The sequence below is a fragment of the Xenopus laevis genome, chromosome 1L (assembly GCF_017654675.1).
Source record: "Xenopus laevis strain J_2021 chromosome 1L, Xenopus_laevis_v10.1, whole genome shotgun sequence".
In the NCBI taxonomy this organism is placed as follows: domain Eukaryota; kingdom Metazoa; phylum Chordata; class Amphibia; order Anura; family Pipidae; genus Xenopus; species Xenopus laevis.
The window spans coordinates 16221107-16247390 of record NC_054371.1 but is presented as its reverse complement, the minus strand read 5'-3'; the positions used below and the strand labels follow the sequence as shown (position 1 = coordinate 16247390).

The following is a 26284-nucleotide window of genomic DNA, read 5'->3' as shown; positions in this document are numbered from 1 at the left end:
AGTGAAGGTTCACCCTTTGATAAATACGCCTATAAAAATCCCATAGAAATGAATGGAGAGTGGAGGAATTTCACTCTAGTGGCGGAACTTCACTATTAACTTCACTCTTTGATAAATATACCCCTAGAACTCTTCAGCAGGCATAAGATACAATGAAGATAAAGAAACATATATACAGAGGCACGGTACTGTTTGATTGATGTGGTTAGCAAAGTAACCTAGGTTATTCCACAGTGATACATCAAACTGTCACAGGCAGTTATCTCTGCACCTATTTCTTAAGGTGCATCCCTAGATAAAATAAGGGTATGATAGATCAAAATAGCTTAAATTATTTTATTTGTTTTAATGACTGAATCTATACCACTGAAAGACAAATAAATAAATGAATGTATTAATGTATGGATAACCTTTATAGCAAATAATTATATCCATATCAAATATTTGTTTGGCCCTCCTGAAAATAAACTATGAAATAAAATAAAAGAAAGATGGAACCTAATTACAGATGTTGTGGCTGGTAACTTGGCCTACTCTTTCTTAATGTTGGGTCTTTCTACTCTATTGTATGTATGGGTCCCCAATTGCATTGGGTAATATAAAACCTCGCATCAAACACTCATAGGAAGAGATATAGGTCATAATCTTTATTTAATCCTGTAGGCTGTAGGGAGCTAAGTTTGTGGATACATCACAACTCCCTCTGTTTTAAACAGAGTTCTCTATCTCCACCGTTTTTAAGTGGGGGGACCATTTCTAACACCATAAATCTAAGTTGATCGGCACTATGTCCTTTCTCTATAAAGTGTTTGGACACAGGCTGACTCATGTTGCCCAGATTGATAGAAGACCTATGTTGTGAAATGCGTGATTTGATCTGTGTGGTCTCACCTATATAGATGAGACCACACGGACAGATCAACACATAGACCACAAATTTGGAGACACAGGTGTAGTGGCCCCTTAGGTGTGCAACATATCCCGTCTCAGGATAAATAAAATCTTTCCCTTTATGAACATAGGGGCATTGGTTACAACCATAGCACGGTGACATCCCCACTGCTCTCTTACCTAGAAATGTGTCCACCTCTCTAGTTTTTTTCTTTATATGGGCAGATGTCACTGTTATGCCAATTGTTTTACCTCTCCTGTAAGATACAAGGGGTGGGGCAATAAACTCCTCTATGTGGGGATATACTTGCTGCAGAATATGCCAGTGACGTTGTAGCGTATTATTTATGAATTGGTACTGTCTATTGTAATCTGTGACAAAGGGAATCCTCCTCTTATCTTTCTTTCTAGTTCTTACATTATCTATTCTACCTCTAGCTTCACTGATAACTGTTTCTGGACACCCCTTTTCTCGGAATTTTTGGCACATAGAATTTTGTTGTTTCAATTTTTCATCAGGATTAATCACAATTCTATTCACCCTAGTAAGTTGACTAACTGGGATAGACTTCTTGACATGTTTAGGGTGATAACTTATAATGGAGGAGTTGATTACGATCTGCTGGTTTCACATACAGTGTTGTATCAACACCCTCTTCCTGTTTTTTACATACCATGACATCTAGGAATTGTATTTGCTGCAGATCATGTGAAAGAGTGAAAGAAATAGAAGGATGAAACTCATTTGGTCTTGTGTGGAACCTCGAGAGGGACTCAACATCGCCCCGCCACACAATGACGATATCATCGATGTATCTAAGCCAAGCCACACAGTGGCTGGCATAGTCCAAATCACGATAGATGTACAGTTCTTCCAATCTAGACATAAAGGCATTTGCGTATGACGGAGCAACGTTGGATCTCATCGCGGTCCCACGCAACTGTAGAAAGAAATCATCCTTGAAAGTGAAATAATTACAGCTTAAAATAATATCCAGCATTTGCATATAGAAGCCAACCTGTTGTACAGAATAGTTGGCATCCTTTTGTAGCAGCCATTCACATGCTTCTATGCCCTCTCTATGGGGTATCGAGGTATACATCTAGGGGCCGATTCATGAAGCTCGAGTGAAGGATTCGAATGAAAAAAATTCGAATTTCGAAGTATTTTTTTGGTACTTCGACCATCGAATTGGTTAAATTCGTTCGAATTCGAACGAAATGAACGAAAAATCGTTCGACTATTCGACCATTCGATAGTCGAAGTACTTCCCCTTTAAAAAAAACTTCGACCCTCTACTTCGGCAGGTAAAACCTACCGAAGTCAATGTTAGCCTATGGGGAAGGTCCCCATAGGCTTGCCTGTGATTTTTTGATCGAAGGATTTTCCTTCGATCGTTGGATTAAAATCCTTCGAATCATTCGATTCGAAGGATTTAATCGTTCGATCGAACGAAAAATCCTTCGATCGATCGATTGCAGGATTAGCGCTAAATCCTTCGACTTCGATATTCGAAGTCGAAGGATTTCAATTCGAGGGTCGAATTTCGAAGTATTTTTAACTTCGAAATTCGACCCTTAATGAATCTGCCCCCTAATGTTGCCAGAATGACATCACTTCCAATGTTATTAGACATGGCCTGTAAAAATTCCAAGAAATGACCCGTATCTACAATGACAATAGTGTTACTTTTTGCTTTGTTTTTATCTTTACTTTCTACTATGATACATTTTGGCACAAACCTGTTAAATCTGCATATAAGTAAGTTTTAAACTTTTATGGATTATGTATTATAACTTCAGTGGGATGTTTAGATGAGAGTCGCTGGATTTATGACGATGTATGCACGTCATTACTGCTGTTTTTCCCGCCAGGACATATATTTAAGCCAATTTCACTGTTTGTTGGGTACTTTGAGAAAGGTCCTTTGGGGGCCGAAACGTTAGTCCATAACTTTGCAATAAACCATTATTTGTTATTTTTAAGTCCTGTGAGTGCTGATCATCTTTTTTGGTTTACATAAAGTATTTACTGATCGTGCGCCCAGGCATCTAAGTAGAGTTTTTCGTGAGTGCTGGCATCCCTTCGGAATTTATATATATATACCCTCTATAAGATTCTCTTTAACTACAGGTATGGGATCCGGAAACCTGTTATCCAGAGTTACGAAAAGGCCATCTCCAATAGACTTAATTTTATCCAAATAATCCAATTTCTTTTAAAATGATTACCTTTCTGTAATAATAGAACAGTACCCTGTACTTGATCCAAACTAAGATATAATCAATCCTTATTAGAAGCAAAACCAGTCCATTGGGTTTATTTAATTATACATAAAAACCCCAGGTCCGTGCATTCCAGATAACAGGTCCCATACCTGTACAGATGAAGCACTGGCTGCCACGTTTCTTATGGTCGTACAAGCCTTATTAGATATCAAATCTTGATGGGGAAAATATATATTCATTTTATAAACTTGCAAATAGTGCAGGCTCAAAAATAAACATTCCCATAAATGTCATCTTATGAGTTTCCTCAGAATTTATTTTTCACACCTTAACAGTGATTTGGAAAAAAAAAAAAGGCAAAAGCTTTAGAGATGAAGCTTTTCCTTCTTATTATATTATAATGTGTGAATAAGCATGAAATGAAAATTACACAAAGAGCTATTTCCCTATGAATATGAATATTTTCATTTTTCTGTATTTTTTTTTCTCCACGTTAAAAATGTTTAATACACATCCATATATTGTATCTGGACAGCGTTGGCATTTGGTAAGCAATTTCCTCATCATTAAACATGTCCAGGATGACTGTTCGGGGTATTTATGCACATAATGAACTTCAGGCAGACTTTTAACATGTATTAAAAGGACCAGAACTCTGTCTGAATGAATAGCTCTATTGTCATAAAGAAGCACAGCTCAGTGATGTTGATTTCAGTAATTCCTCTAACAAAACAACATGCTGCCTGTCTCACAGCCACACAACTGTTTCACCATTTAAGAAATAATTATATCTCAAGAACACAATTTAGCAGAATACAATTCAAATGACTTTGTATTATGAGCAGTGCTAGACAAGTCCTCTGCGCGACAACATGGAAAGTGCTTTTCTGCTTTAAGTCTACTATAAAAGATTATAGAGATTTCAGTGTTTTGCTCCTTGTATTCTATTGTTAGCTCAGCACTATGACAAAGGCAATTTACTTTTCTTTGTACTAGGACCTTTTTTAAAAATATTGCTCGAGAATTACCACCAGCGGAGATTCTTGGAAGCTGAATTTACAGAATGCAGTAGTAACAATGGCTTTTTTTTAAGTTCCAGTTGTGTATTCAAATTCATTGTTAGTCTAGAGCAGCAATGTCCAACTGGAGGCCTATTAGATATATATAGACATTAAAGAGATTTTACTAGCTCCCAGACTTCTCAGTAGCAAGATGATCTATCTATAGTGGTGGGTGAATTTATTCGGCAGGCTCAGATTTGCGGCAAATTTGGACGTTTTGCCACGGGCGAATACATTAGCAAATTTGCTGCAAAATTTCGCCGCCTAAGATTCGCCAGCATCAAAGTTTTTTTACGCCGGCGACAATTAAACGCACAAGACATTGACTTTAATGCGGCGTCGGAATTGTCGATGGCGTAGATTTTGACGCCGTACCGATTTTGACCATCACTATCTATTTAGATGACAAAGAGCCACTAAACATGCAAAGTGGTGAATAAATGGCAGACTCTATGGAAATGGTTGGACAGCTATGGAGCTCTAGAGGTTCCAATTTTTTTTCAATTAACAAACTTACCTGAGCTCTCAATTATTTACATTTAAACATGTTGCCGTTAAATTTCCTCCCCATGTTGTACACAAGTATATAAGTGTATATATGATTGAAATGGTTTGTATAAAGTAGTAGCATTAGTAGTATACAATAATATTGTATATAGTTGTTAATTTATTCTAAATATAAAAGCATTCAGCTAAGATGTCAATATATAGAAATCCTAAAATGAAAAAAGTGTTTTGCCAGTTTGGTATAATAAAAAAGTGCCACTTTTTAAAGAGCCTGAAGATGACTCTGTGCCATTGCCCTTAAAAACTGGACACAAGTGAAATTAATAATCATCACGGGTATTTGCTAATTCACTTCTACTAAACTATTTGCAAATTAGCCATTTAGCATGGAGTTTATCTATGCGTCTAGTTTCAATAAAGTGGGGCTCATTTATCAACACTGGGCAAATTTGCCCATGGGCTGTTACCTATTACCTATTACCAGATTGCTGCATTCATTTTTTAAAAAGCTAATCACTGATTGGTTGCTATAGGTAACAGGAATTCCAAGAAACACCCGCACACCCTAATCAATTAAATAGAGAACACCTGGTGCACAAGCAAACAGGAGGAATCGGCCACCTCCCTGGAATACTGGAACAAAAACTTCACTGGCACACAGGATATTTCAAGCAGGAAAAACCTTGCTAGGTATTTATTGCAAGGTTATATACCTAGCAAGGTTTTTCCTGCTTGAAATATCCTGTGTGCCAGTGAAGTTTTTGTTGCTATAGGTAACAGCCCATTGGCAAATTTGCCCAGTGTTGATAAATAAGCCCCACTTAGTTGAAAACCCAATTATTACTCTGCTTTTTTACTTCAATCCATGTTTTTTTACAAGGAAAAACTGATGGGGTTGTTTTTCCATGCTTAAGGTATTGTAACTAACATTAAGGGGCAGATTAATAGTAAATTTGAATTAAAATTTAAAAAATTTTTTTTGGTCAAAACCTACAAATTAGAATTTTAAAACACCAACTTGAATTTAAAATCGAATGTGAAATTATCACACCTCGACGCTGGAAACCTAAAAACTGGTAAGTTCATGTACAAGTCAATGGCAGAGGTCTGTTGAACCATTTGAATATGTTAATTTCCTTCCTGACATTCAAGTTTTTTTTCTGGAGGAAAACTCGATTTGAATTCAATTAAAATTTGATAACATTTTTGGGTTGTTCGTATTCGATCGAATATTAGACGATGGAATTTTTTCATAAAAACCCTCCCATTCGAGTTGTAAACTCATGTGAACTCAAATTTATTAGAGCTAAAAAAAATTCACATAACTTCGAAATTCGACCTTTGATAAATCTGCCCCATCATGATTATATTGTATGCCAATTTTCTGTTTTCAAAAAAAATCGGAAAAAGGTAAAGAAACATACTGTAAAAAGAGTAAATAAAATGAAAGCATTGCTCAGAATCAGGGAGCAGCTGAGAAAGCTAATATCATGATGTTTTCATTTTAACCCTAACAGATGCAGTATAAATTGAGCCACTTATTTACAAGGAAAAAATATTCTTCAATCTGAGCCGAGTTCAAAAAAGTGTTTCAAAATAAATTACAGGGTTGGAGGTGCTGCATTTAGAAAAAAAAAGGACTGTCTAATTAAGTTTGATTTCACTGTAAAAGAAGCACCTTCAAGATGATGTGGTTACTTTACATGAATACATTCAAGGTCAGAACAAGGAAATCTCAAAGGAACTCGTCATTCACAGCAGGATGCAGAACATAAAAGGATGTCATTTTATTCAAGGCAAGGAAATTTAAACATCAACAAAAGGCAATTTTATTTTTACAGTGGGGAACACAACATTGGCATGTATGATTGTAAGAGTCTGTAATGCTATCTTCAATAAAAAAAGAGGTACACACACTGTTTCATCAAGAGTAAATGTTCAAGGTCATATTTGATTAAGATAATTTAGAAGTGATTACTCTGAGAATAAATTTGATTGTCTGGTTGGGGCCAGAACAGTATATTTCTTGTGCAGATAAGAAACGGATGCAACTCAGGACTTTGATTTATCTTTGCCCGCCTTTCACATGAACCAATGTAGATTAGGTATTAAAAGGGAAATTTGTGTTTCTGATTTAAGGATATTGTGGCCAGCTTTACAGAAACTATACATAATTTACACCAACCCCTGTCCCAGTTGAGCTTACAGTTTAAGATCCCTATCCTTACATAGACTATGGTCATTTCACGAGGAGCCAATTAACCTGCCGGTATGTTTTTGGTGTGTGGAAGGAAACTGGAATATCCAAGCAAGCATGGGGAGAACATACCAAATCCCGATGGAATCAGAGGCCCCAGCTGTCCCAGTAGTGTCATCACACAGCAATGATGGTGAGTACACAAATGATATAGCAGCAAGCAGAATAACTGGGGGAGGGTAGTTGTTGTGTTCCTGCTATATACATTCCTACTTTGTAGGTGTCAAAATTCCCTTTAAATCCAGTCTTCTATCATTATGCTTTGCCCAAGTGGCTTTTGTTTTGTCAGATACTGCTCAAGCCTCTTGTTGAACTGTATTTCTGCTGGTTTCTCTATCTTTCGATCCTTACCTGTCTGTAATATGATACTTGCCTCCTGCCCTAACCATTGGCCTGATCGTTATTACCAATTCCTAACCTGTACCTCACTGTTTCACTAGTTTTTTCTCTGAAGTAGAGTAGGCGCACCATGCTGGTTGAGGTCTCTTGTTCCAATGAAGGCTTAGACTTGAGCGAGCTGCTGACTATTGTTCTGCTAACAATTGATCATTACAAAAGCTTGTATAAAGTACTACACTTACAGAACTATTTATATTATCTTTAGGACAAAAAATAACACCTCTGCTTTTATAGCAGGGATTCTACTCACTCAATATAAAGGGAACTCTCCTTTAATACAACGCATGATCCTGTTTACAGAGTGTATTTTATGTACACATATTCAACAAAGGTCGAGTGAACTAGAATGACTTTGAATGACCTCAATTGACCTTGAAACTCAAATGGTATCTTATTTAAGAAAAAAACTGGAGCATCTATAATTCAATCATATAGGAACGACCCGTAAACTCGAATTTGAATCAAATTCGACATAACTCGAATCAAGTTTTTCTTCAAAAAACCCTTGAATGTCAGGAAGGCTATTAACATCTTCAAATGGGTCAACGGACCTCTGCCATTGACTTCTACATGAACTCGGCAGGTTTTACGTGGCATACTTTTTAATTTGAGTTGTCCCCAGTGCTGAGGAATGGTAAATCTCAAATTCAAGTTTGGATTATTCCCAACTCGAATTTGCAAATTTTGACCAAAAATCCAACTTGAAAATTCGAATTTACCATTCGAACCTTAATAACTCTGCCCCATTATGTATCGATTGTGAGCCTCTAATGTGAGAGAAAATAAGAAACCAGTACATAATCTTTATGTACAAGCCAACATAGAATCTATGGCAATGAAACAAAAGCACCATTTTGTCAACAACCCAGGTTTGAGATTTTTGGAAATTACTGTTTTCCAAGTTTCTTTGCGTGACATGCAAGTATCTAGTCCACGTTGCAAAGAATAGCTTTATGCATGTTTATTGTAACTGAGATTTTTGTATTTTTATCTAAATATGAACACACAAAAATGAAGTATTCTGTCCACAACATGCTTTCTATACATTTTAAAATATTGCGTTAAAGGAGAAGGAAAGCTACCAAAGCAGTTTATTGCCAATAGATTTTATTCTGCAGAATGCTTCACCATACCCAAGTAAACAGCTCTAGAAGCTCTCTCTGTTTGTTTAGGATAGCAGCTTCCATATTAGCTTGGTGTGACATCACTTCCTGCCTGAATCTCCGTGCTCACTCATAGGTCTGGGCTGAGATTACAGCAGGGAGATGAGGAGGGAGGGGTAGAGGGAGAGAGGAGCAAACTGAGCATGCTCAAGCCCTAGTCCTGGAGGTTTAAGCTGAAAACAGGAAGTCTGATACAGAGGTCCATGTGTACACAATAGAAGGAAAGAAATGCTGTGTTTCTTTTTACAAAGAAGCATTACTTTGAAGGTTTACTGGTGTATTTCTATAGACCTTTTAGATAAAGCTTACTTATTTTTTCACTTCTCCTATAATTAATGCTTAATTCATATATATATTTAAGGCTGTGTTGTGGCAGCTCTAAAAATGTCACATGCAACTTGCACAACCCTATCCAAAAATATGGCTGAGTGCTCTGCTTTTGGAAAGCACTCACAGAAATACAGCATTAACTTGCTTCTAAGCAATCCAACAGTGAGCAAACTTTATGAGCCTGTTATTTTAGTTTACTTTTGCATTCATTGGGGATCTGAATGTATGAGAACATTGGCTGCAGCATATCCAAAGTAAATTCTGAGCAATTACATCTCGAGTTGATATTAAATTGGAAGGGTGGCCAGCTACATTACCGAACAGATGTTAAGTGACATTAAGGTAATGTTTCCAGCCAGATTCCTTAGACTGCAAGAATTAAGGAATGAGCAGGCCAAGTGAATGACATTAAGTTTAAGATGATACAGTTTGGAGAAAGAAAATGCATGCATTAAGCTCATAATGGCACATGTTGATAATTGTGAAAAGAAAGAGCTGATTCGTGAGTTCTGTTGCCATGGAAATATTATGCAGATACTATAAAAATGAATAAACTATAGGGTATACCAATGAGCATTGTAAGACCTCTAGGCTACATACACTGTACATGGCAAATTAAACATATTACACCCAAGATCACAGCATCTATTTGAGCATACAAATTCCAGACATCAGAAGATCTTCTGCCCTGTGTCTAACGTGCTTCCATCTTTAATCCGCTCACCCTGTCTGGGTGTTTGTGTGAGATCCCTAATGCAAGTGTCGATTATCATTTATGAGAATTTCTTACGGTACTGAAGGGATAGAAGCAGCAGGGTGGCAGTGACTCATAGCAACTACAGTATTCTGCCACCTGCTTAGATAATGTTGGTAACATCTTGTTTCTGCTCAGTATCTCTTCTCATTTGCTTCCTTCTGTGGGTTTCACTAAATTTTAATGAAGAGAAATATTTCTCCTCACTGCACAAATAATAAAATAAAATGAGAGATTGGGTACATCAATCACAATTTGCAGAATGTCTTCACCGGCAGAGGACAAGAATACAGAGCAGTGTTATTGGACATTTAGATGGAAAATGAAAATCTTCAGCTGTGCTTCATGGTTCTCACATGATTTAGGTTTTCTGCAAGTGGTTGAAATATCCTTGTCTACACGTCTGTTAAAAGGTTTATCGGATTTACAAAAACCATAAGTAAAACTTGTTTACAAGCTTTGCAAAGTTTGATGATAATGATGTAGGGCATTCTGTTTATATAATATGAACAGACATCTATCACACATATTTCTCCCCCCCCCCTGGCTTTTCATGTTTGTCATCATCTTCTTCTTAATGTTCCTTCACCAAGACAGTGGATTCCAGTTTGGAAAAGATGTGAATTGATCATGCTTGAAACACATTTATAAAATCTATTGATCCATACCACCTTTCAGAATAGTCAACCAACTGAAAGTTAAACTGGTGTGTAACTATACGATTGACCTCATTGACATTGACCTCAACATCTACTGTGCGACACATGGGGTTTAACTCCACTTAATCTCTTTGCGCTGCAGGTATATATACAGGTAAATGTCTCAGGTATAACTAAGCATGCTTACTTTGTGACCGTCTTGGTGGTGGTGAGGAGAAACAGGGATGAAGAAGAAGAAAAAGGTTGGTTGTCCCCAGCAGGAAATGCTCTTACCTACAATGATGACAGTCATTAAGAGCACTTGCATCCAAAGATGTCCTTGAACTTTTCTGTTGTTGTGTTTGGCACCAGTGTAAGCATCCAGCCTACTCTAGTTATACTGAATAGAATGCAAGTGTATTTATTGACGCTGAAGCTCCCTACACTTTCAAGCTGGAGGAAAATCCTGAGTTCCCCTTATGGGCTGTGCTAATACATGATACAGACTTGGACGTACTGTAAGTCGAATACCCAATCAAAATCCCCGCATTCACTCATTTTGTCATATCAGACCCAATTATGTGCAATGCATGATGCGCTAGCTCCACTCACCCTGGAATTGTGGGCAAACACTTCACTGTGGTTTAAAAAGATGGTGATTTTTATCCAAAATTGTACTTTGCAAGGTGCACTTGCAGTTATAAATGAACCCTGTAAAATATAAAGCTCACTGAGCTATGACTTAAAGGATATCTAAAACCTAAAAATGTATATGGCTAAAAATGGCATATTTTATATAGTGATTTTATTGCACCAGCCTAAAGTTTCAGCTTGTCAATAGCAACAATGATCCAGGACTTCAAACTTGTCACAGGGGGTCACCATCTTGGAAAGTGTCTGTGACACTCACATGCTTAGTGGGCAAATTATAATTTTGTTCGGAATTGCAGAAGGATAGGCCGAATCCAAAGCCTGCTGAAAAAGGCTGAATCCCGAACCAAATCCTGCATTCGGTGCATCCCTAAATAATAATAAAAATATTTAACCACCTGTTGTGACATCAGTATTTAAATTGTGTTCACAATATGGCAACATTTGTATATTAAAGGAGCCCAGCTGTGCTCTTCTCCAGTCTTATGGAAAGAACATTTTGTCAAAATCATTTTGTTACAAATCGAGTCCCACAGATGAAGTCTCATAATTTGACTGGTTGGAAAACAGCACACGCTGTAATATGTTAAGAAGCAGGATTTTATCGTCTACACCGAGCATATTCTGTAATAAAGGGACAACATCACTGTACATTATTTCTTTGGCACTTCTGAAGTCAAGGTACAATCAGCTTTATGTTCTACATATTCTATTTGGTGATGGGGAGGCTGCCATGTTTAACAGTGAAGAGCGACTTGCTTTTAAGTAGTAGCCATATCCGTTTAACATTGATGTGCAGTTTGTTCCTTTTCAAGTCAATAACAGTAAATTCCTTTGCCTTTATGATATGCATCACAAGCAGTAATCACTCGGAATAGCCACAGATAGAAACGCTCCACGCCGGGCTGCTTATTGCAGCACAATCTCAGCACGTGCCATTTTACAGCTATAGTGGGAGATGTTCTGCTCATATAAAAGAGCAGAAGGCCACACAACTTGAAGGTGCTAATCTTTTAAATGAGGGATATTATAGAGCGGTTACACTAAATAGGATGAAATGTGTCCACAAGGACTGAGTATCATGAATGGTGGTTCAGATTGACAAGTGAGAGTTTTGCTGCCCAGGTATAAATTGGTACCACTTTGCTTAGTTTAGTGAAATATTTACTAAATGCAAAAAATATACAGCTAGGGGTACACAAGGCCAGATTTGTGTCCGCTGCAACCCAAAGTCCTATCACCGTCCTTCTGAGGCCTTGTGGTCCTAGTGCCTGCGGTCCACGCGCACCCCACTTGCACGAGTGTAGGGCAGGAACGATACATTCCTAATGGGCTGGGGGGCATGCCGCCACTACAATTTCACCGCCCTAGGCCCAGGACTTTGTGGCCTCACTTAAAAAGTTAGTGAAGTGGTTTCCAAAATGTTATACCAGAGCACTGGTAGGAAGGGTTAGATTGAAATTTGGGAAACTTCCTATTTTATCTTCTACATACACAACGACTGACAGTATGAAGCTTCAAGGGGAACTATCATGAATGGGAATCTGCTTAACTTGGCCCAGTACTGACAGGTAGCTTGTGTTCTAAGCAGAGAGGAGTGGGAGTGGCCCAACTATTCTTGACTGACAGCGAAAGTCCCACCCCCACCTGTCCTTCTTTCCTATTTGATAGAAAACCTGGAAAAGACTTTGCACAAGGTCTAAAAGTCCAACTCAAGATGCAATAAAATGTATTTCTTGGATATAAAATGATATTACTATCACTTGCTTTTTCTATTCTTAGCAGCAGCAATCAAATTATTAGGCACAAAGGCCCAGCAGTTTGAAACATACATGACAAGTCAGCTGGCAGGTGAAAACTTCAGGGCATCCGCTTGCACATTCCCAGAAAACTACAATTTGCCTTCTGTATAATTTATAAATGTTGCACAAACAATAACTTGTGTTACTGTTTGTGCAATAGCGCAGTCCAACCACAGCCCTTTAGCAGTAAAGATCTGTGTCTCCAAAGATGCCCCAGTAGCTCCCCATCTTCTTTTCTGCTGATTCACTGCACATGCTCTGTGCTGCTGTCACTTACTGAGCTTAGGGGCCCACTCACAATATACAGTACACATAGAATAGAAATGTCACAATATAAGGCTGATTAGTAATTAATACAGATAATTACTACATGGCAGCACAGAAACCAGTGCAATTAGCATCAGAATTTAATAATCAGCAAACCTGTAGCATCAGCTTATATTACAGCCAGGGAAGCTCATTTTCTGCTGGATAATTAGTGACGAGCCCTAAGCTTAGCTTCTCAACAGCCAATCAGAGCCCACTGAGCATGTGAGTGTCACAGACACTTTCCAAGATGGTGACCCCCTGTGACAAGTTTGAAGTCCTGGATCATTGCTGCTATTGACAAGCTCAAACTTTAGCCTCGTGCAATAAGTTCACTATATAAAATATGCCATTTTTAACCATATTAATTTTTAGAGTTTAGTCTTCTTTAATTACTGGTATCAACACTGGCAACGATTTTTGTCCATTTTGTGTAAGCACAATTGTCTAATATTTTAGCAGAGAAAATAATGCCATGCGACTTTTCCCTGATACAATAAGATGAATAACAGGTTGATTATAGATTTTAACATTTCTGAAATGCATTTAATCATTTTTTTAGGGCTGGAAATTGTAAAGATCTAATTATCATTCCCCACATGTGCTTTGTCACAGGGATGTCAGGCCACATTAACGTCCCTCGGTTCCCCACCTGTCAGCCCTGAGGAAACATAGATTTTACAAATAGCTAGAGAGCAGTAAATGATTCATAATACTAATGTCACAGCTTGGAGAGTGTTCTTTTGGGAAGAGTCAACTGTCTGGATGCAGTGATCCCAAATATTGCAGAACATTTCTGGAAACAAAGCACGTTGTCTGTGAGGGAAGCCAGGTTAACTGACGGCTTCATTTCTACAATAGGATCATAAAAGCACAGGCTGCTCGGCTCAGGCCACACAATGAGACTTCAAGCTCTGTGCCTGTTTGTAAATGTCCCACGAGTTGCATTTGTGTTATTATGGAAGCCATGTGGGCGGGTAAATGATGGGCAAAATAGAAGTTATGTGTAGACAATGTGCCATTGAAATCCTATACAGGTATGGGATTCGTTATCCAGAAACCTGTTATCCAGAAAGCTCTGAATAACGGAAAGACGGTTTCCTATAGACTCCATTATAAGCAAATAATTCAAATTTTTAAAGACGATTTAATTCTTTTCTGTAATAATAAAACGGTAGCTTGTACTTGATGCGAACTAAGGTATAATTAATCCTTATTGGAAGCAAAACCAGCCTATTGGGTTTATTTAAAGTGTTTTTAGTAGACTGAAGGCAGTGGCGTAATGGAGTTCTGTAATGAACTTCAGAGGGGCCTGCTCATTGGACCTTCAGCCTGACACTGTCCACATCCTATTGTCATTCTATCCATTTGGATAATTGGCCGGTGGACTGGGGGGGTTTTGGTTTTGTATGAGTGTAATGTAATTGTAATGTTAGTCTAAATTACAACTAAAACTACATTTGGATCCAGGTCAAATAGAGATTGGGTTTGTGTTGGGTCTGGGCTACTGGGATTCCAACATGGTGGTGTAACTATAATGGAAATAAATCATGTGGTTGCAGGGGGCCCAGACCACCTGCTTCTTCTATAGTCTAAGATAGTCTTAGATATCCCCCTCCCCAGCCTCTCTATTCCTTACCCGGCGTGAATAGGCGGGGGACACATGCCGTCGAGTAGGTGGAGGGAGGGCCCAGGAAGGAGATACTGTGAGCAGGGCACCTCCACAGATATCTTTGCAGGGTGGCCCTGCGCACCATAAGATTTCTGGTGCACCTGTTCTGGATAAAAGTGGCAAGTTACTATGAGTAGGTGTTTTACTGCTTTGGACTCTGGGTGCAGTCAGGTTGAGATGCCTCTGCTGCACTAGGGTTCCACTGCAAGACTTACTATATGTTATACTATATATGTGTTGGATAAAAAGATGTGGGCACTGGTCATGCTTCTGAAGGTTTCCACCTTTCCCAGTCGCCTGTATACCAGGAGCAGTAGTGTTGAGGCCATTAAAACACAGCAGCCCACAACTAAGAGTTGCCATTTTCTTGATCCATAGTACAGAACCCAAGTAAGGTTTTATGAGACTACAAATGGAATGCTCCCGTGTAACAACCAGAATTTCTACTTTTTTCTGGTTGCCTATAAAAGCAGATAACTCGTTTAACCAATTCCTAGCATAATATACTGTAATTAACCAGATGGGGAGAACGCATGTTGATATTGCTGCCATATGCTTATACGCTCCTGGCTTGTTAAATAAAACTGTTACTGTATATTGAATTTAATAACACAGGCACAGCTGCAAAGATATTTGCCATTTCATTTGCATGCACTTTAAATAAGCATGGGGAAGTGCAGTATTATTAAATATATACACGTAGCTCTCCCATTGGTCGGCCTGAGAATAGTGTAGAGCAGTGGTCCCCAACCAGTAGCTCGTGAGCAACATGTTGCTCTCCGACCTCTTGGATGTTGCTCCCCAAGGCTTCAAAGCAGTTACTTATTTTTGAATTGCAGGCTCAGAGGCAAGTTTTGGTTGCATAAAAACTAGGTGCACTGCCAAATAGAAGCCCCTGCAGACTGCCAGTCTTCATGGAGGCTACTAAATGGTCAATCACAGCACTTATTTGGTAACTCCAGGAACATTTTTCATGCTTGTGTTGCTCCCCAGCTCCTTTTACATCTGAATGTTGCTCACAGGTAGAAAAGGTTGGGGATCGTTGGTGTAGAGAGTGTGATTATGATGCGCCTTACTGCCAGTGCTTCCTAGATACCCAACTCCCTTCAACTCCCGGTGTGTGTGCCCTTTAAAACACCTTACTCTCCAGTGAATTCTGAGTCTGCTGGTGCTCAGATCAATCAGGATTAAAGTAATGACAGTTCAGGGGGTTGCTTCAAACCAATAACTTATTTATGGAACAACTGGCAGTGGATATGTCTCACAACAATCGGGCAATAAAATCTTCAAAGACATTCAAGACAGAAAGTGGAAACCCTCCACACTTAGTACACTTTATAGTAACTCAGATCAGTCTCTTTCTTGGGGTGGTAAAGCCTCCCTTGGTGAATTTTTCCCAGAACTAGTAAACCCATAGCGTATCTTGTTCCTTGGCACTTTCCCTGCTCCTGAGCTCACCCACTTGTGTCCCTGTCTGGTGGCTTATACACTGCAAGGGTGCTAAACCCAACTACTCTCCTTGTTGGAGCCAGAAGCTGCTCACTAAATACACTGCCTCTAGCTTTCTCTCCTATGATGACTATTACAGCACTACTGACACTAAATAAACTCACCCTAAAAGGGCCTGTAACCTGCTCAGGCCCAGTCCTGTACCCAGCAAGGTGGGATCCAAGAACAGGATTGCCAAGTCTAATTATCAAAACCAGCCAAAGTCAGCTACAAAAACAGACCAAAACTAACCAAGAGGAACTTCAAAAGTAGCCCAAAAATAGCACAATATGTGCAATGAAAACAAATATAAAAAAATAAATGAATAAATGTGAAAATACACCTTTTTCAAATGTTCACTGTTTCGCATATTTTTCCATGAAGCGAAATGGGACAGATTCGCCCGTCACCAGGTGCATAACTACAGAGGGGACTCATGAGTTAGAGGGGCCCCATAAGGCCCTGATACTGTACATATACAATTTCAATAAATATTGGTAAAACAGGTCAACCTCTAGACATTTTGGAGGCCAGCAGATTTTTTCCCTAAAAATTGGCTGAAATTGTGGAAAGTCACGGGAAAATGCGAGAATGTGAGATTGGGGTACCGAGCCCAAAATATGTTACTGTAACTCCCGACTTCTGCACAAGTCAGTCCCATTGCATGCTGGGTATTGTAGTTTTACATTAAACTTTGCAGTTGGCAAAATTATATTACCCAGCATTCATTAGGAGATGCCAGCGAGGTACGTTAGGGCAAGAAAAAACTTTGGCTGGTTTCCAAAGTACAAATCATCCAAAGGCCCAAAAAGTAGCCCAAATCCATACTTTGCTTGTTTGTACTTTAAAAACCAATCTGGCAACCCTGTCCAGTAAGAGAGAGCCCTCAGAGACCCCTTGTGGTCTCCCTTTTAAACGTTTAAGCACTGCCACCTATTGGACAAGCCATAAACTAGATCAAATGAAAATGGGCCCAGGAAAAAGGACAATAGCTGCCTGGTAGAGCAAAGGACCACTTAGGTGTCCAAACATAAGGGAAGCTGCCTGAGTAAAACACCTAACCCTCAGGGTCTCTACCTACAGTTTTCATGAAATTACCTTGGGGTTTTCTCTATTTGCCCTGCCTTTGGTTGCTTAAGTTATATCAGTATCACCCTACTACTGGCTTATTATTTTATTGGGGCTTAGTAAGAGCCTTTTTGCCACTAGAGAAGGTCTGTTGGGGAGATAAGCAATACGAGCCTTTGTGCCTGACGGCTATTATTTTTTATTATCATCCTTCACGTATTTAGCACCGACATATTCCGCAGCAATTTTCAGAGATATCATTCACGTCAGTCCCCATCCTATTAAAGCTCAGAAGCTAATTTACCTATTACACACACGCACACAAACTAGGGTTAGAAATTTAATGAGAACCCAATTAAACTAAATTAACAGTATATTTCCAGAATGTGGGTGGAAACCAGAGAACTCCCACGCAATCACGGGGAGAACTTGTGAAGTCTCATTTACAGAAGAAAACTGTTTAAATTAATGCAAAGTTGATGCTATTACAAAGGTATTTATATACTTTTATCTATACATGCTCCTTAGCACCTGCCTGGGCTGTTCTGATGAAGGGTGCGCTGTCTTTATCAGCAGGTTGGACCTAGCTGCAAATAACCTGCATCAAGTAAATCATATACTAATATAATTATTAATACGAAACATATTGCCACAAGGAAAGTGATATCACCCCCGCTATGAAAAACACGCACCACAGCTTGAGCACAATGTGACAGAATGGACACTAAATTGCATCCCTGTTAATGTATCACACACAATTATATGAATTGTAAATTATTTTTCACCCACTCTTATGATGGCATGCTATTCACAAATGCTTTCACCTATACACACATACGTAACACAAGCTAATTGCAGCAAAGTCAAATTGTTCACAAGGGAACCCAGGAATTATCTCCTGCCTTGAGGATATATTACTTTTAGGGTCAGGCTGGGCCAGCGGAAAAAGTGGATGGCCTCAACACTCGTTGTCCCTGCTCACCCAGACCTGATCTTGCATTCCCTCGTCACTCCCCTAATGCCCTCGCTCTAAGGATCCAGACCCAATCTAGCCTTCCCAGTTGCTCCCCAGATGTCCTCACTCCCTGATCCTGCCCTCACCCATTGCTCCCCCACTTCTCTCTCTCCCCCAATCCAGACCTGATCCTGCTCTCCCCATCCTTGCCCTTCCTATCCCAATTGCAGCAAAAGTAATTATAAGGATGGGCTGAGGTGGTGAGCAGGTGGGAGAGGATTTGAGGGCCCCTGGAGTTGCAGCTCTGATGGGCCTCACATACCCCATTCTGGCCCTGATTATTTAGGGGTCACACTGACTGTTAGGCCTTTCCATGCATAATCCTAATTCTAGCACAGTACATAACAATGCAAAAAAAACCCCGAAACGGTGGCACTAACTCACTTCGTGACTCATCGGTACCCAGGGTTCCATTTGTGCCCAGCACTCTTGCGCCTAAAGAATAGGTCACACATGGAATGCCCCATCGTGGTCTGAATCTCATACAAAGAAAATGCGCATGGAGAATAATCTACACCTGATTTCCTATCCACCTGCAGTCTCTTCACTTTAGGCAAAGTCAGAGCCTAGGGGAGAGCTACTCCCTACTACAAATCCTTGTTGGAGCACAGGCTGCTTGTTCTATTTAAACTCTTTGTCTTACTTTCCTAGAGAGTGCTATTAAATAATATAACCTGTCACTGGCTGGCCTCATTGACAGGGTCCCTGCTCCCTGACTTTTCACTAGAGGTACAGGTCCCTCTAGGGGAGATCAGCTATACTGGGCAGTTTTGATCCCAGGCTCAATGGAACAGATGCAGCTGGGACAGCAACCATAGAGAAAGACTCACCCCAAACCAGACACTATTTTAATGTGTGGCAGGAAGTTGTCATAATAAAGTTGCCAAAAATAAAAAGTATATACAGTAAATTAAGTAACTAGATACATGGGCATCTGCCCAGCAACTAGGGAAATGAGGAATGATTTAAAGCCATATGGACTTACTATACCTATGGGTCTCTACAATATAAAGCAGAATTTGACAAAGTAATACCATACTAATGTTGTTGCCAAGATTTTTAGTGGGTCATTTTATCTTACTAGGGAAGCAAAACATTATTTTGGCATTATTTTGGCTTCTGTAGTAGCCGAGATCTATTTGGAAAATACACAACTGTTCCTCCAAACCAGTTACTGTAAAAACGACAAAAAAAAAAAAAAAGGCATCTTGTTCCAGTCAATAATAACTGTGGGAAAATAATTAGACAAACCCTAATAAAACATGTTTATTGCATTTTCCATCAGAAAGTAAATTAACTTTAAAGTCAGCCCGGGGTTCTTTATCTGGCTAACCTTCCAACCTTCCGCTGTCAGCAATAAAGCTTGTCTTACCTGATCAGCGACAGCCCGGGCAAGCTTGTCCATTCTCGAGCCGGCCTCTGCAATCTTCTTGGCTGCATTAATCACATCAGATGTATTCTTCAGTGGACCTTTCCCTCTAGAAAACAAATACCAAACCTTTAATTGCAAATGAATTTGATTACTGAAATAGCCACATGGACTGAACTAACATAACTGTCAGTTTCAATGTCTTGGGTTTTTTTTTTTATTGCTTAAATGGTTTCTAATTTGTTATAGTGTTGGCTATTTAAGGAGAGCAAAAGCGTAATAAAGAATTAGGCTAGAAATGGTGCATATTATATTTTGGGCTTCTGTCCCAGACCAAAGTAACCAAAGGCCTTTATCAGTGAAGGTATGTGCCTCTGTAGATTCCCCTGGACGCTTACCATCTTCTTTTCTTTTCAGTTCTGCCCAGAACACACTGAGCATGTGCAGTGTCACTGGCACTCACAAAATGGTCTAACTAAATGCAAGATGGGGAATTGTTGTACACATTTTTTTGAAGGCCTGGATCATAACTATTATAAGGATGCTGAACCTCTAGGTTTAGCCATATTTATTTTTAGAGTTTAGTTCTCAACTGTCTACCATAGAAAAACTGTTTTTTTTTTATACAAACACCTTGCCAGCAATTTAGACAGATCACTTTTAAAGCTCATAAATTGTACAAGGCAGGTCTAAACTTTACAATACTCCTATTCATTTTCTTTTTGAGTTTGCTGCTCTCAACTCAACATCATTGGTTCTTAAAAACATACAAGTTATTATGGTAAACTATAGCTTTATTCAGAACAACAAATGGCAGAGAAATATCTTCACATCTATGGGAAAATGATGGGTTATGTTGCACCATCTGTACATATCTTTAACTCAATCAAACCTATAACTTCTGACAAGGCATATAATGGATATGTTTACTTATCTTCAGTGCCCAACAAACCAATTACATATCATGCAACTGGAAAATGCATTGTGACTTCAAAGACATCACAATGTATGTGTGTCTGTGTAAATACTGATAATACAGGATGAAAAGGTTATAAATGACCATATAAATGTGGTGGACAATCATTTTTGAACTAGGCAACATTGGTCTAAGAAATACAATAAATTGCTCTCTACAGGTAATGTTCAGAAGACAAGGTGATAAATCCAATTTCCCGGTTTATTTGAGAGAAGGGAAGTGAGAGTCAAAGCATGTGGCACAGAAACATGATTGCGGGATATTGATTGTAGATTTTCTGGTTCTTTGGCCACTTAACAGGTTTTGCACATATGTAACAACTGTATAGAAAATGAAGTTTTCCTAAATGTTGTCAATAAAAAACAGACTGCTCCTTAAGTAAATGAGAGATATAGGGGTATATCTATCAAAAAGTTAGAGATCGCCACAGACCTCTAGAGTGAAATTCCGCCACTCTCCATTCATTTCTATGGGATTTTGAAAGGCACATTTATCAAAGGATGAACTTTCACTTTCACCTATTGATAAAAACTCTTTTAAAAATCCCATAGAAATGAATGGAGAGTGGCGGAATTTCACTCTAGAGGACTGTGGTGACTTCTAACTTCACTTTTTGATAAATATACCCAATAGAGTTGCCCAGAGCAAATACTGCACAAGACCCATGGGGCAGATTTACTAAAGGGCGAATTGTCGCCAGCGTCCACTTCGCCAGGCGCAAATGTGTTCAGACTACGACAATTCACTAAAATGCAGAGTTTCGTTGTGGGTGCCGAACGCTGGCGACTTTTCGCTAGTGTTACTTTGGCAATGCAAGCATTTGATAGTGAATATTCGCTAGCATTCATTTCTACCTAGCGAAACTTTACTAGGGATCTTGCACTCAGGTCAATTTGAATAGGACGGGGAATTTAAAGTTGTATGGACGTCTTTATGTTAAATTTTGGTGGTTAAATTTACAAATTACACTTGTCGAGGGAACCTTAGTAAAGACAATAGAGTTAATGCCCTACATATGTCCCCACTTTAAGGGGCCGATTCACTAACTTCGAGTGAAGGATTAGAAGTAAAAAAACTTAGAATTTCGAAGTGTTTTTTGGGCTACTTCGACCATCGAATGGGCTACTTCGGCCTTCGACTACGACTACAACTTTGAATCGAAGGATTCAAACTAAAAATTGTTCGACTATTCGACCATTGAATAGTCGAAGTACTGTCTCTTTTAAAAAAACTTCGACCCCCTAGTTCGCCATCTAAAAGCTACCGAAGTCAATGTTAGCCTATGGGGAAGGTCCCATAGGCTTGGCTAACTTTTTTTGATCGAAGGATATTCCTTCGATCGTTGGTTTAAAATCCTTTGAATCGAACGATTCAAAGGATTTTATCGTTCGATCGAAGGAATTATCCTTCGATCGTTCGATCAATCTATCTGCGCTAAATCCTTCGACTTCGATATTCGAAGTCAAAGGATTTTAATTCCTAGTCGAATATCGAGGGTTAATTAACCCTCGATATTCGACCCTTAGTGAATCGCCCCCTTTAAAAGTAATGTTGCATATGCATATTGCAAATGTATGGGGAAAACCAATTACCCCAAAAAAGTTTGTTAAGTCTTTTGCAGGCAACCAGGCTGAAAAAAGGAAAAGACGCCAGCGTTTTTTGGAGTTTGATGCATTTTCGGCTCACAGAATATCATGTAAGTGACAGAAGATTAAGGACGTTCTAGCTACTTTAATGGACTTCGCCTGGTCTGAGGTGGCGAAGGTGACTCTGGTGAAATAGGAAATGTTCATTAAAATCCACACTTTAGTGAATTTACGGAGTAACGAACGTTCATCAGATTGATAGAGTGTGAATGAACAATAGCGACTGTCTCTTTCACTAGTGAATTGGCGCCTGCGCCCGTTAGTAAATTGTCGATGTCCCAGCTTTAACCACTTCACCCTTTAGTAAATCTGCGCCATTGTATTTTAGTTTCTCTTAGCTGGGGGGTAAGATAATGGGGAAAAATAAGAGAAAAAAAAGTATTTTTTTTCAGGGCAATGTCACCTTCTCCTGTTCTCCTGGGCAGCTTCAAATATAGGCATGCTTGTGGTTGCACAAACTATTTATCTTCTGCATTCTGTGACTTACACAACAGCAGGGTGTCTCACTGGATGACAAATTGCTCGAGCTGAAGCCCACTGATTAAGATAGTCAAATTCTGTATTGTTTTTTTATTTTTTTTATTTTTTTCCAAAGTTTGCATAATAAATGGATGACTATCATTACATAAAAGAAGGATATACAATCAGTGGTTGAAACAATGATAAATGATTACACCTTCATATACCACTTAGACAGTGGTAATCTTCACTTAACTGGTCTTCCCATACATTCATATTTCAAATTCCAGTTAAATGCTGCTAAAAGACTTACTAATGAATTCTGCTGTGGATGTAAATACATTTGCCTATAAGACCTTGCCAGTTAAAGTCACAGTTCTGTAAGCTATGTACAGTAATCATTCTAGCCCTCCACCACACAATATCTCCACTCCCAACTGTTTCCTAATCACACGTTCAACAATATGACACTGACCTGTTCTCGATCTTGTCTCATAATGTCAACTGGTACAGTGCTTTAATTTCTCATGGGCAACACCGTTAAATAATTATACCCCCTAAATTGGCCATCAATTGGGTGATATTTCTACCCTCTAAATATATATAAACTTATAGGGGCAGATTTATTAAGGTTTGAATAGTAAGTTCAAATTAGAATTTTCAATTTTTTTTTTGTGTCAAAACTCAAAAATTCCAATTTAAAAGCACCAACTCGAATGTGAGATTTATCACATCTCGATCATGGAAACAATATTAATTTGAATATTCACCAACTAAAAGCTGCCTAATTCATTTATTAGTCAATGGTAGAGGTCCATTGACCCATTCGAAGATGTTAATAGCCTTCCTGGCATTCAAGTTTTTTTCAGCGAAAAACTCAAATCGAGTTTCATTCAAATTCAATTTAGGTTTTCGGGTCAGTGACATTCGTTCGAATTTTAGATGTTCAAGTCTTTTCTTAAATAAAATAACATTCGAGTTTTGAGTACCTTCAAATTTGTTAGAGTAAAAAAAAAAATAATATAAACAGGTATGATTCAGTTTCCAAAATTCTTCACTAGTTATAGCTGTAGGATTCAAAAGGTGTCTGTGTTACACCTCAATGCGTAATCCAAAAAGTAGTGGTTAAATCAAAACAGCTTCAGGCTTGACAAAGGGTTATGTTCGAAACATGTAGTGTGCCTACACTGCTATAATAAAATCTTTGCAGTTTAAAATTACTGCCTGAAGCTGTTATGATTCAACCACTACTTTTTAGAGTAAAAAAAATTCACATAAATTTGAAATTCGACCTTTGATAAATCTGCCCCTAAATCTTTGTTAATGATACCAACAATAGAAGGATGCTCCTTTTTGTGCTTAATAAATAGGTAAATATACCGAGGACTCTTCTCCTCTACTGGGCAGAAACCTTCACGGACGGAGAAGGCTCTTGATGCATTATGGCTTAGTATGGTTCACATTTAAATTAAAGCCTACATCATTATTGGAATTTCTGTGTGACTTACCTGGTAAAATCTGTCATTTCCATCATGATCATGCACATCTGTTTGGCCAACACAATGATGTCATTCCCACTGTCATCCCATTTGGCCACTTCAGCATCCAGTTTGCTCTTCTCTTGATGGAATATCTCCACTTGCTCTGCAATTTTTGCTTTCTCTTCTTGTGGAAGTTGAGCCATGATAGCCTGATTGGGTAAAGAAAGTTTTAAAGATATTAATGAATGGCTGCACAGAAGGGATTATCTATATAACATGAAAAAAAATGTTGTGCAATATAGGGAACATACAGAAGACATTAGCATTTTAGCAAGATGGGTCAACCTGGCAAATAAAAGAGTAAGGTATTACAAACACAAGTGTCGGGACATATCAGGTTTCTAACAGTGGTCTGTTGGTATCCTGGTATCCTGCACCTGGAGTTAATGGGTGCTGTCTATCCAAATAAGCACTTGCTATCTTCACTGTCATAACAGTCTCCATCCTCCACTTCTTTACGTCCAGGTGTCTGTAATCAGGGCCTATTTAAGCCAGACTCTTCCTAGCACCCCCCACCCCCCATTGCTGGATCATTGAGCCATTTTCCTTGTTCTTGCTCCCGAGTTCTTGAGTTTGTTATTCTGAGTTCCTCCCTGGTTCCTGAGTCATTTTCTCGTACTCCAGTCCCTTTTCCTTGAATGAATACTGTGAATCTTTCAATTTTAACGTCTGACTTGATTTTACAGATTTGTATTGCCTGCCTTGCCTATTTCACTGGCTGGTTTCTGTTTGCTGCCTGTCCTGACCACTGGCTTCCTTTTATGGACTTGTCTTACAGGTTACTTCTTATTTTATTATTCAAATTAATTAGTAATCATTAAAACATTTATCTTGTATATATGGCTTCTGATTTCCATCCTGTGTTCCCTGGGTTACTAAAAACATAGGTTCCTACCTGTCAGCTACACAGGTTACTCTGACAGCTACTACAGGCTGTCTGTGACAACAAGACATAACAGGTTACAGATAATTATTTTTACCAATCAATGCCAAGTTACAACTGCATATTGTTAGGAAACAGTAGAGGAACGGCCCTGCTCATGAGAGCTTACAATCTAAATGGAGTCAATGTGGGAAATATGGCAAGGCTGACCAGTGTGGCTTTAGAGGTCCTGCTTGTTAAGTAATAGTAAGTGCATAGTGAGATGTGGAAAACCATTAATTAGTGTAAAGAGTAGGGGTGTTAGGTGGGTGGTCAAGTTGGTGGCTCAGGTTATAGGCTTGAATGAAAAGGTGAGTAGTGAGTGGCTTTGAATGCCTGGGGGTTCTGGGGGACAGGGGAAGGGGGTTCTAGAGAATCAGTGCAGAACATGAAAATTCTTGGATGCGGGAATGTGAATAAATAATGAGTAAAAAGTAAAGACAACATGTTCTTTTGTTCAAAAAGAAAAACACTAGTGGAAATACCACTAATCAGAGCCCAATACTCTTACTGTGAGGTTGAACTCAATGCTAGGCATGTTTTATTTTGTGAAACTACTCAAGAGTAAATATGGTGAATCCATTTAAAAACAATAGATACTACTTAAAAACAAACAAAAAAACGAAACAATAGATACTGAAGGAATAATTAAAGATGTAATCATTAAAAGGGTAATCCTGAAAGTTGTGGTAAATTTTACAATTCTTCATGCCTTCGGTTCTACTTGATATTCAAGATGTGAAATAAGACAGAAGCAGTGCAGTAGTGCACTAATATACAAAGTTAAACCGTGTAAAAACTGAAGCCTAGATGGAAATTGCATTTAACAGGAGGCATAGAAGAATAGATGACATTGGGAGTAATGATCTTGGCAAATAGCATTGCTCAGAAATAGGACAGCCTTTTCAAACAATTCCATGTTTTTTTTTAAAAAAAAGCAACTGCATAATTAACTCATCTTAGACACACTTATACAATATATAGAAATGAATTGCTCTAATGAACCCATTTGCTGTCAAGAGACTCTAGAATTCGCAGAGTGTTCCACTGACGACAAACAAAAATCGGGAACAGTGGAGTGTGAAAACTAATATCCAGTCTTTTAAATATTAAGAGAGACGCTGAATGCAAAAGTGTTCC

At 38.7% G+C, this 26284-nt stretch overlaps 1 protein-coding gene across 5 annotated transcripts in view; it reads right to left on the bottom strand.

Moving 5' to 3' along the window:
• The window catches only part of ctnna2.L (catenin alpha 2 L homeolog), a 1040499-nt gene that overhangs the window by 69361 nt on the left and 944854 nt on the right, over positions 1-26284 (bottom strand). For all 5 annotated transcript variants that reach the window (XM_041580668.1, XM_041580677.1, XM_041580652.1 and 2 more), the window contains 2 exon segments: positions 24190-24371; positions 19604-19709 (listed from right to left, as the gene is read on the bottom strand). In XM_041580668.1, coding sequence (XP_041436602.1) covers positions 19604-19709; positions 24190-24371 — 288 coding nt within the window.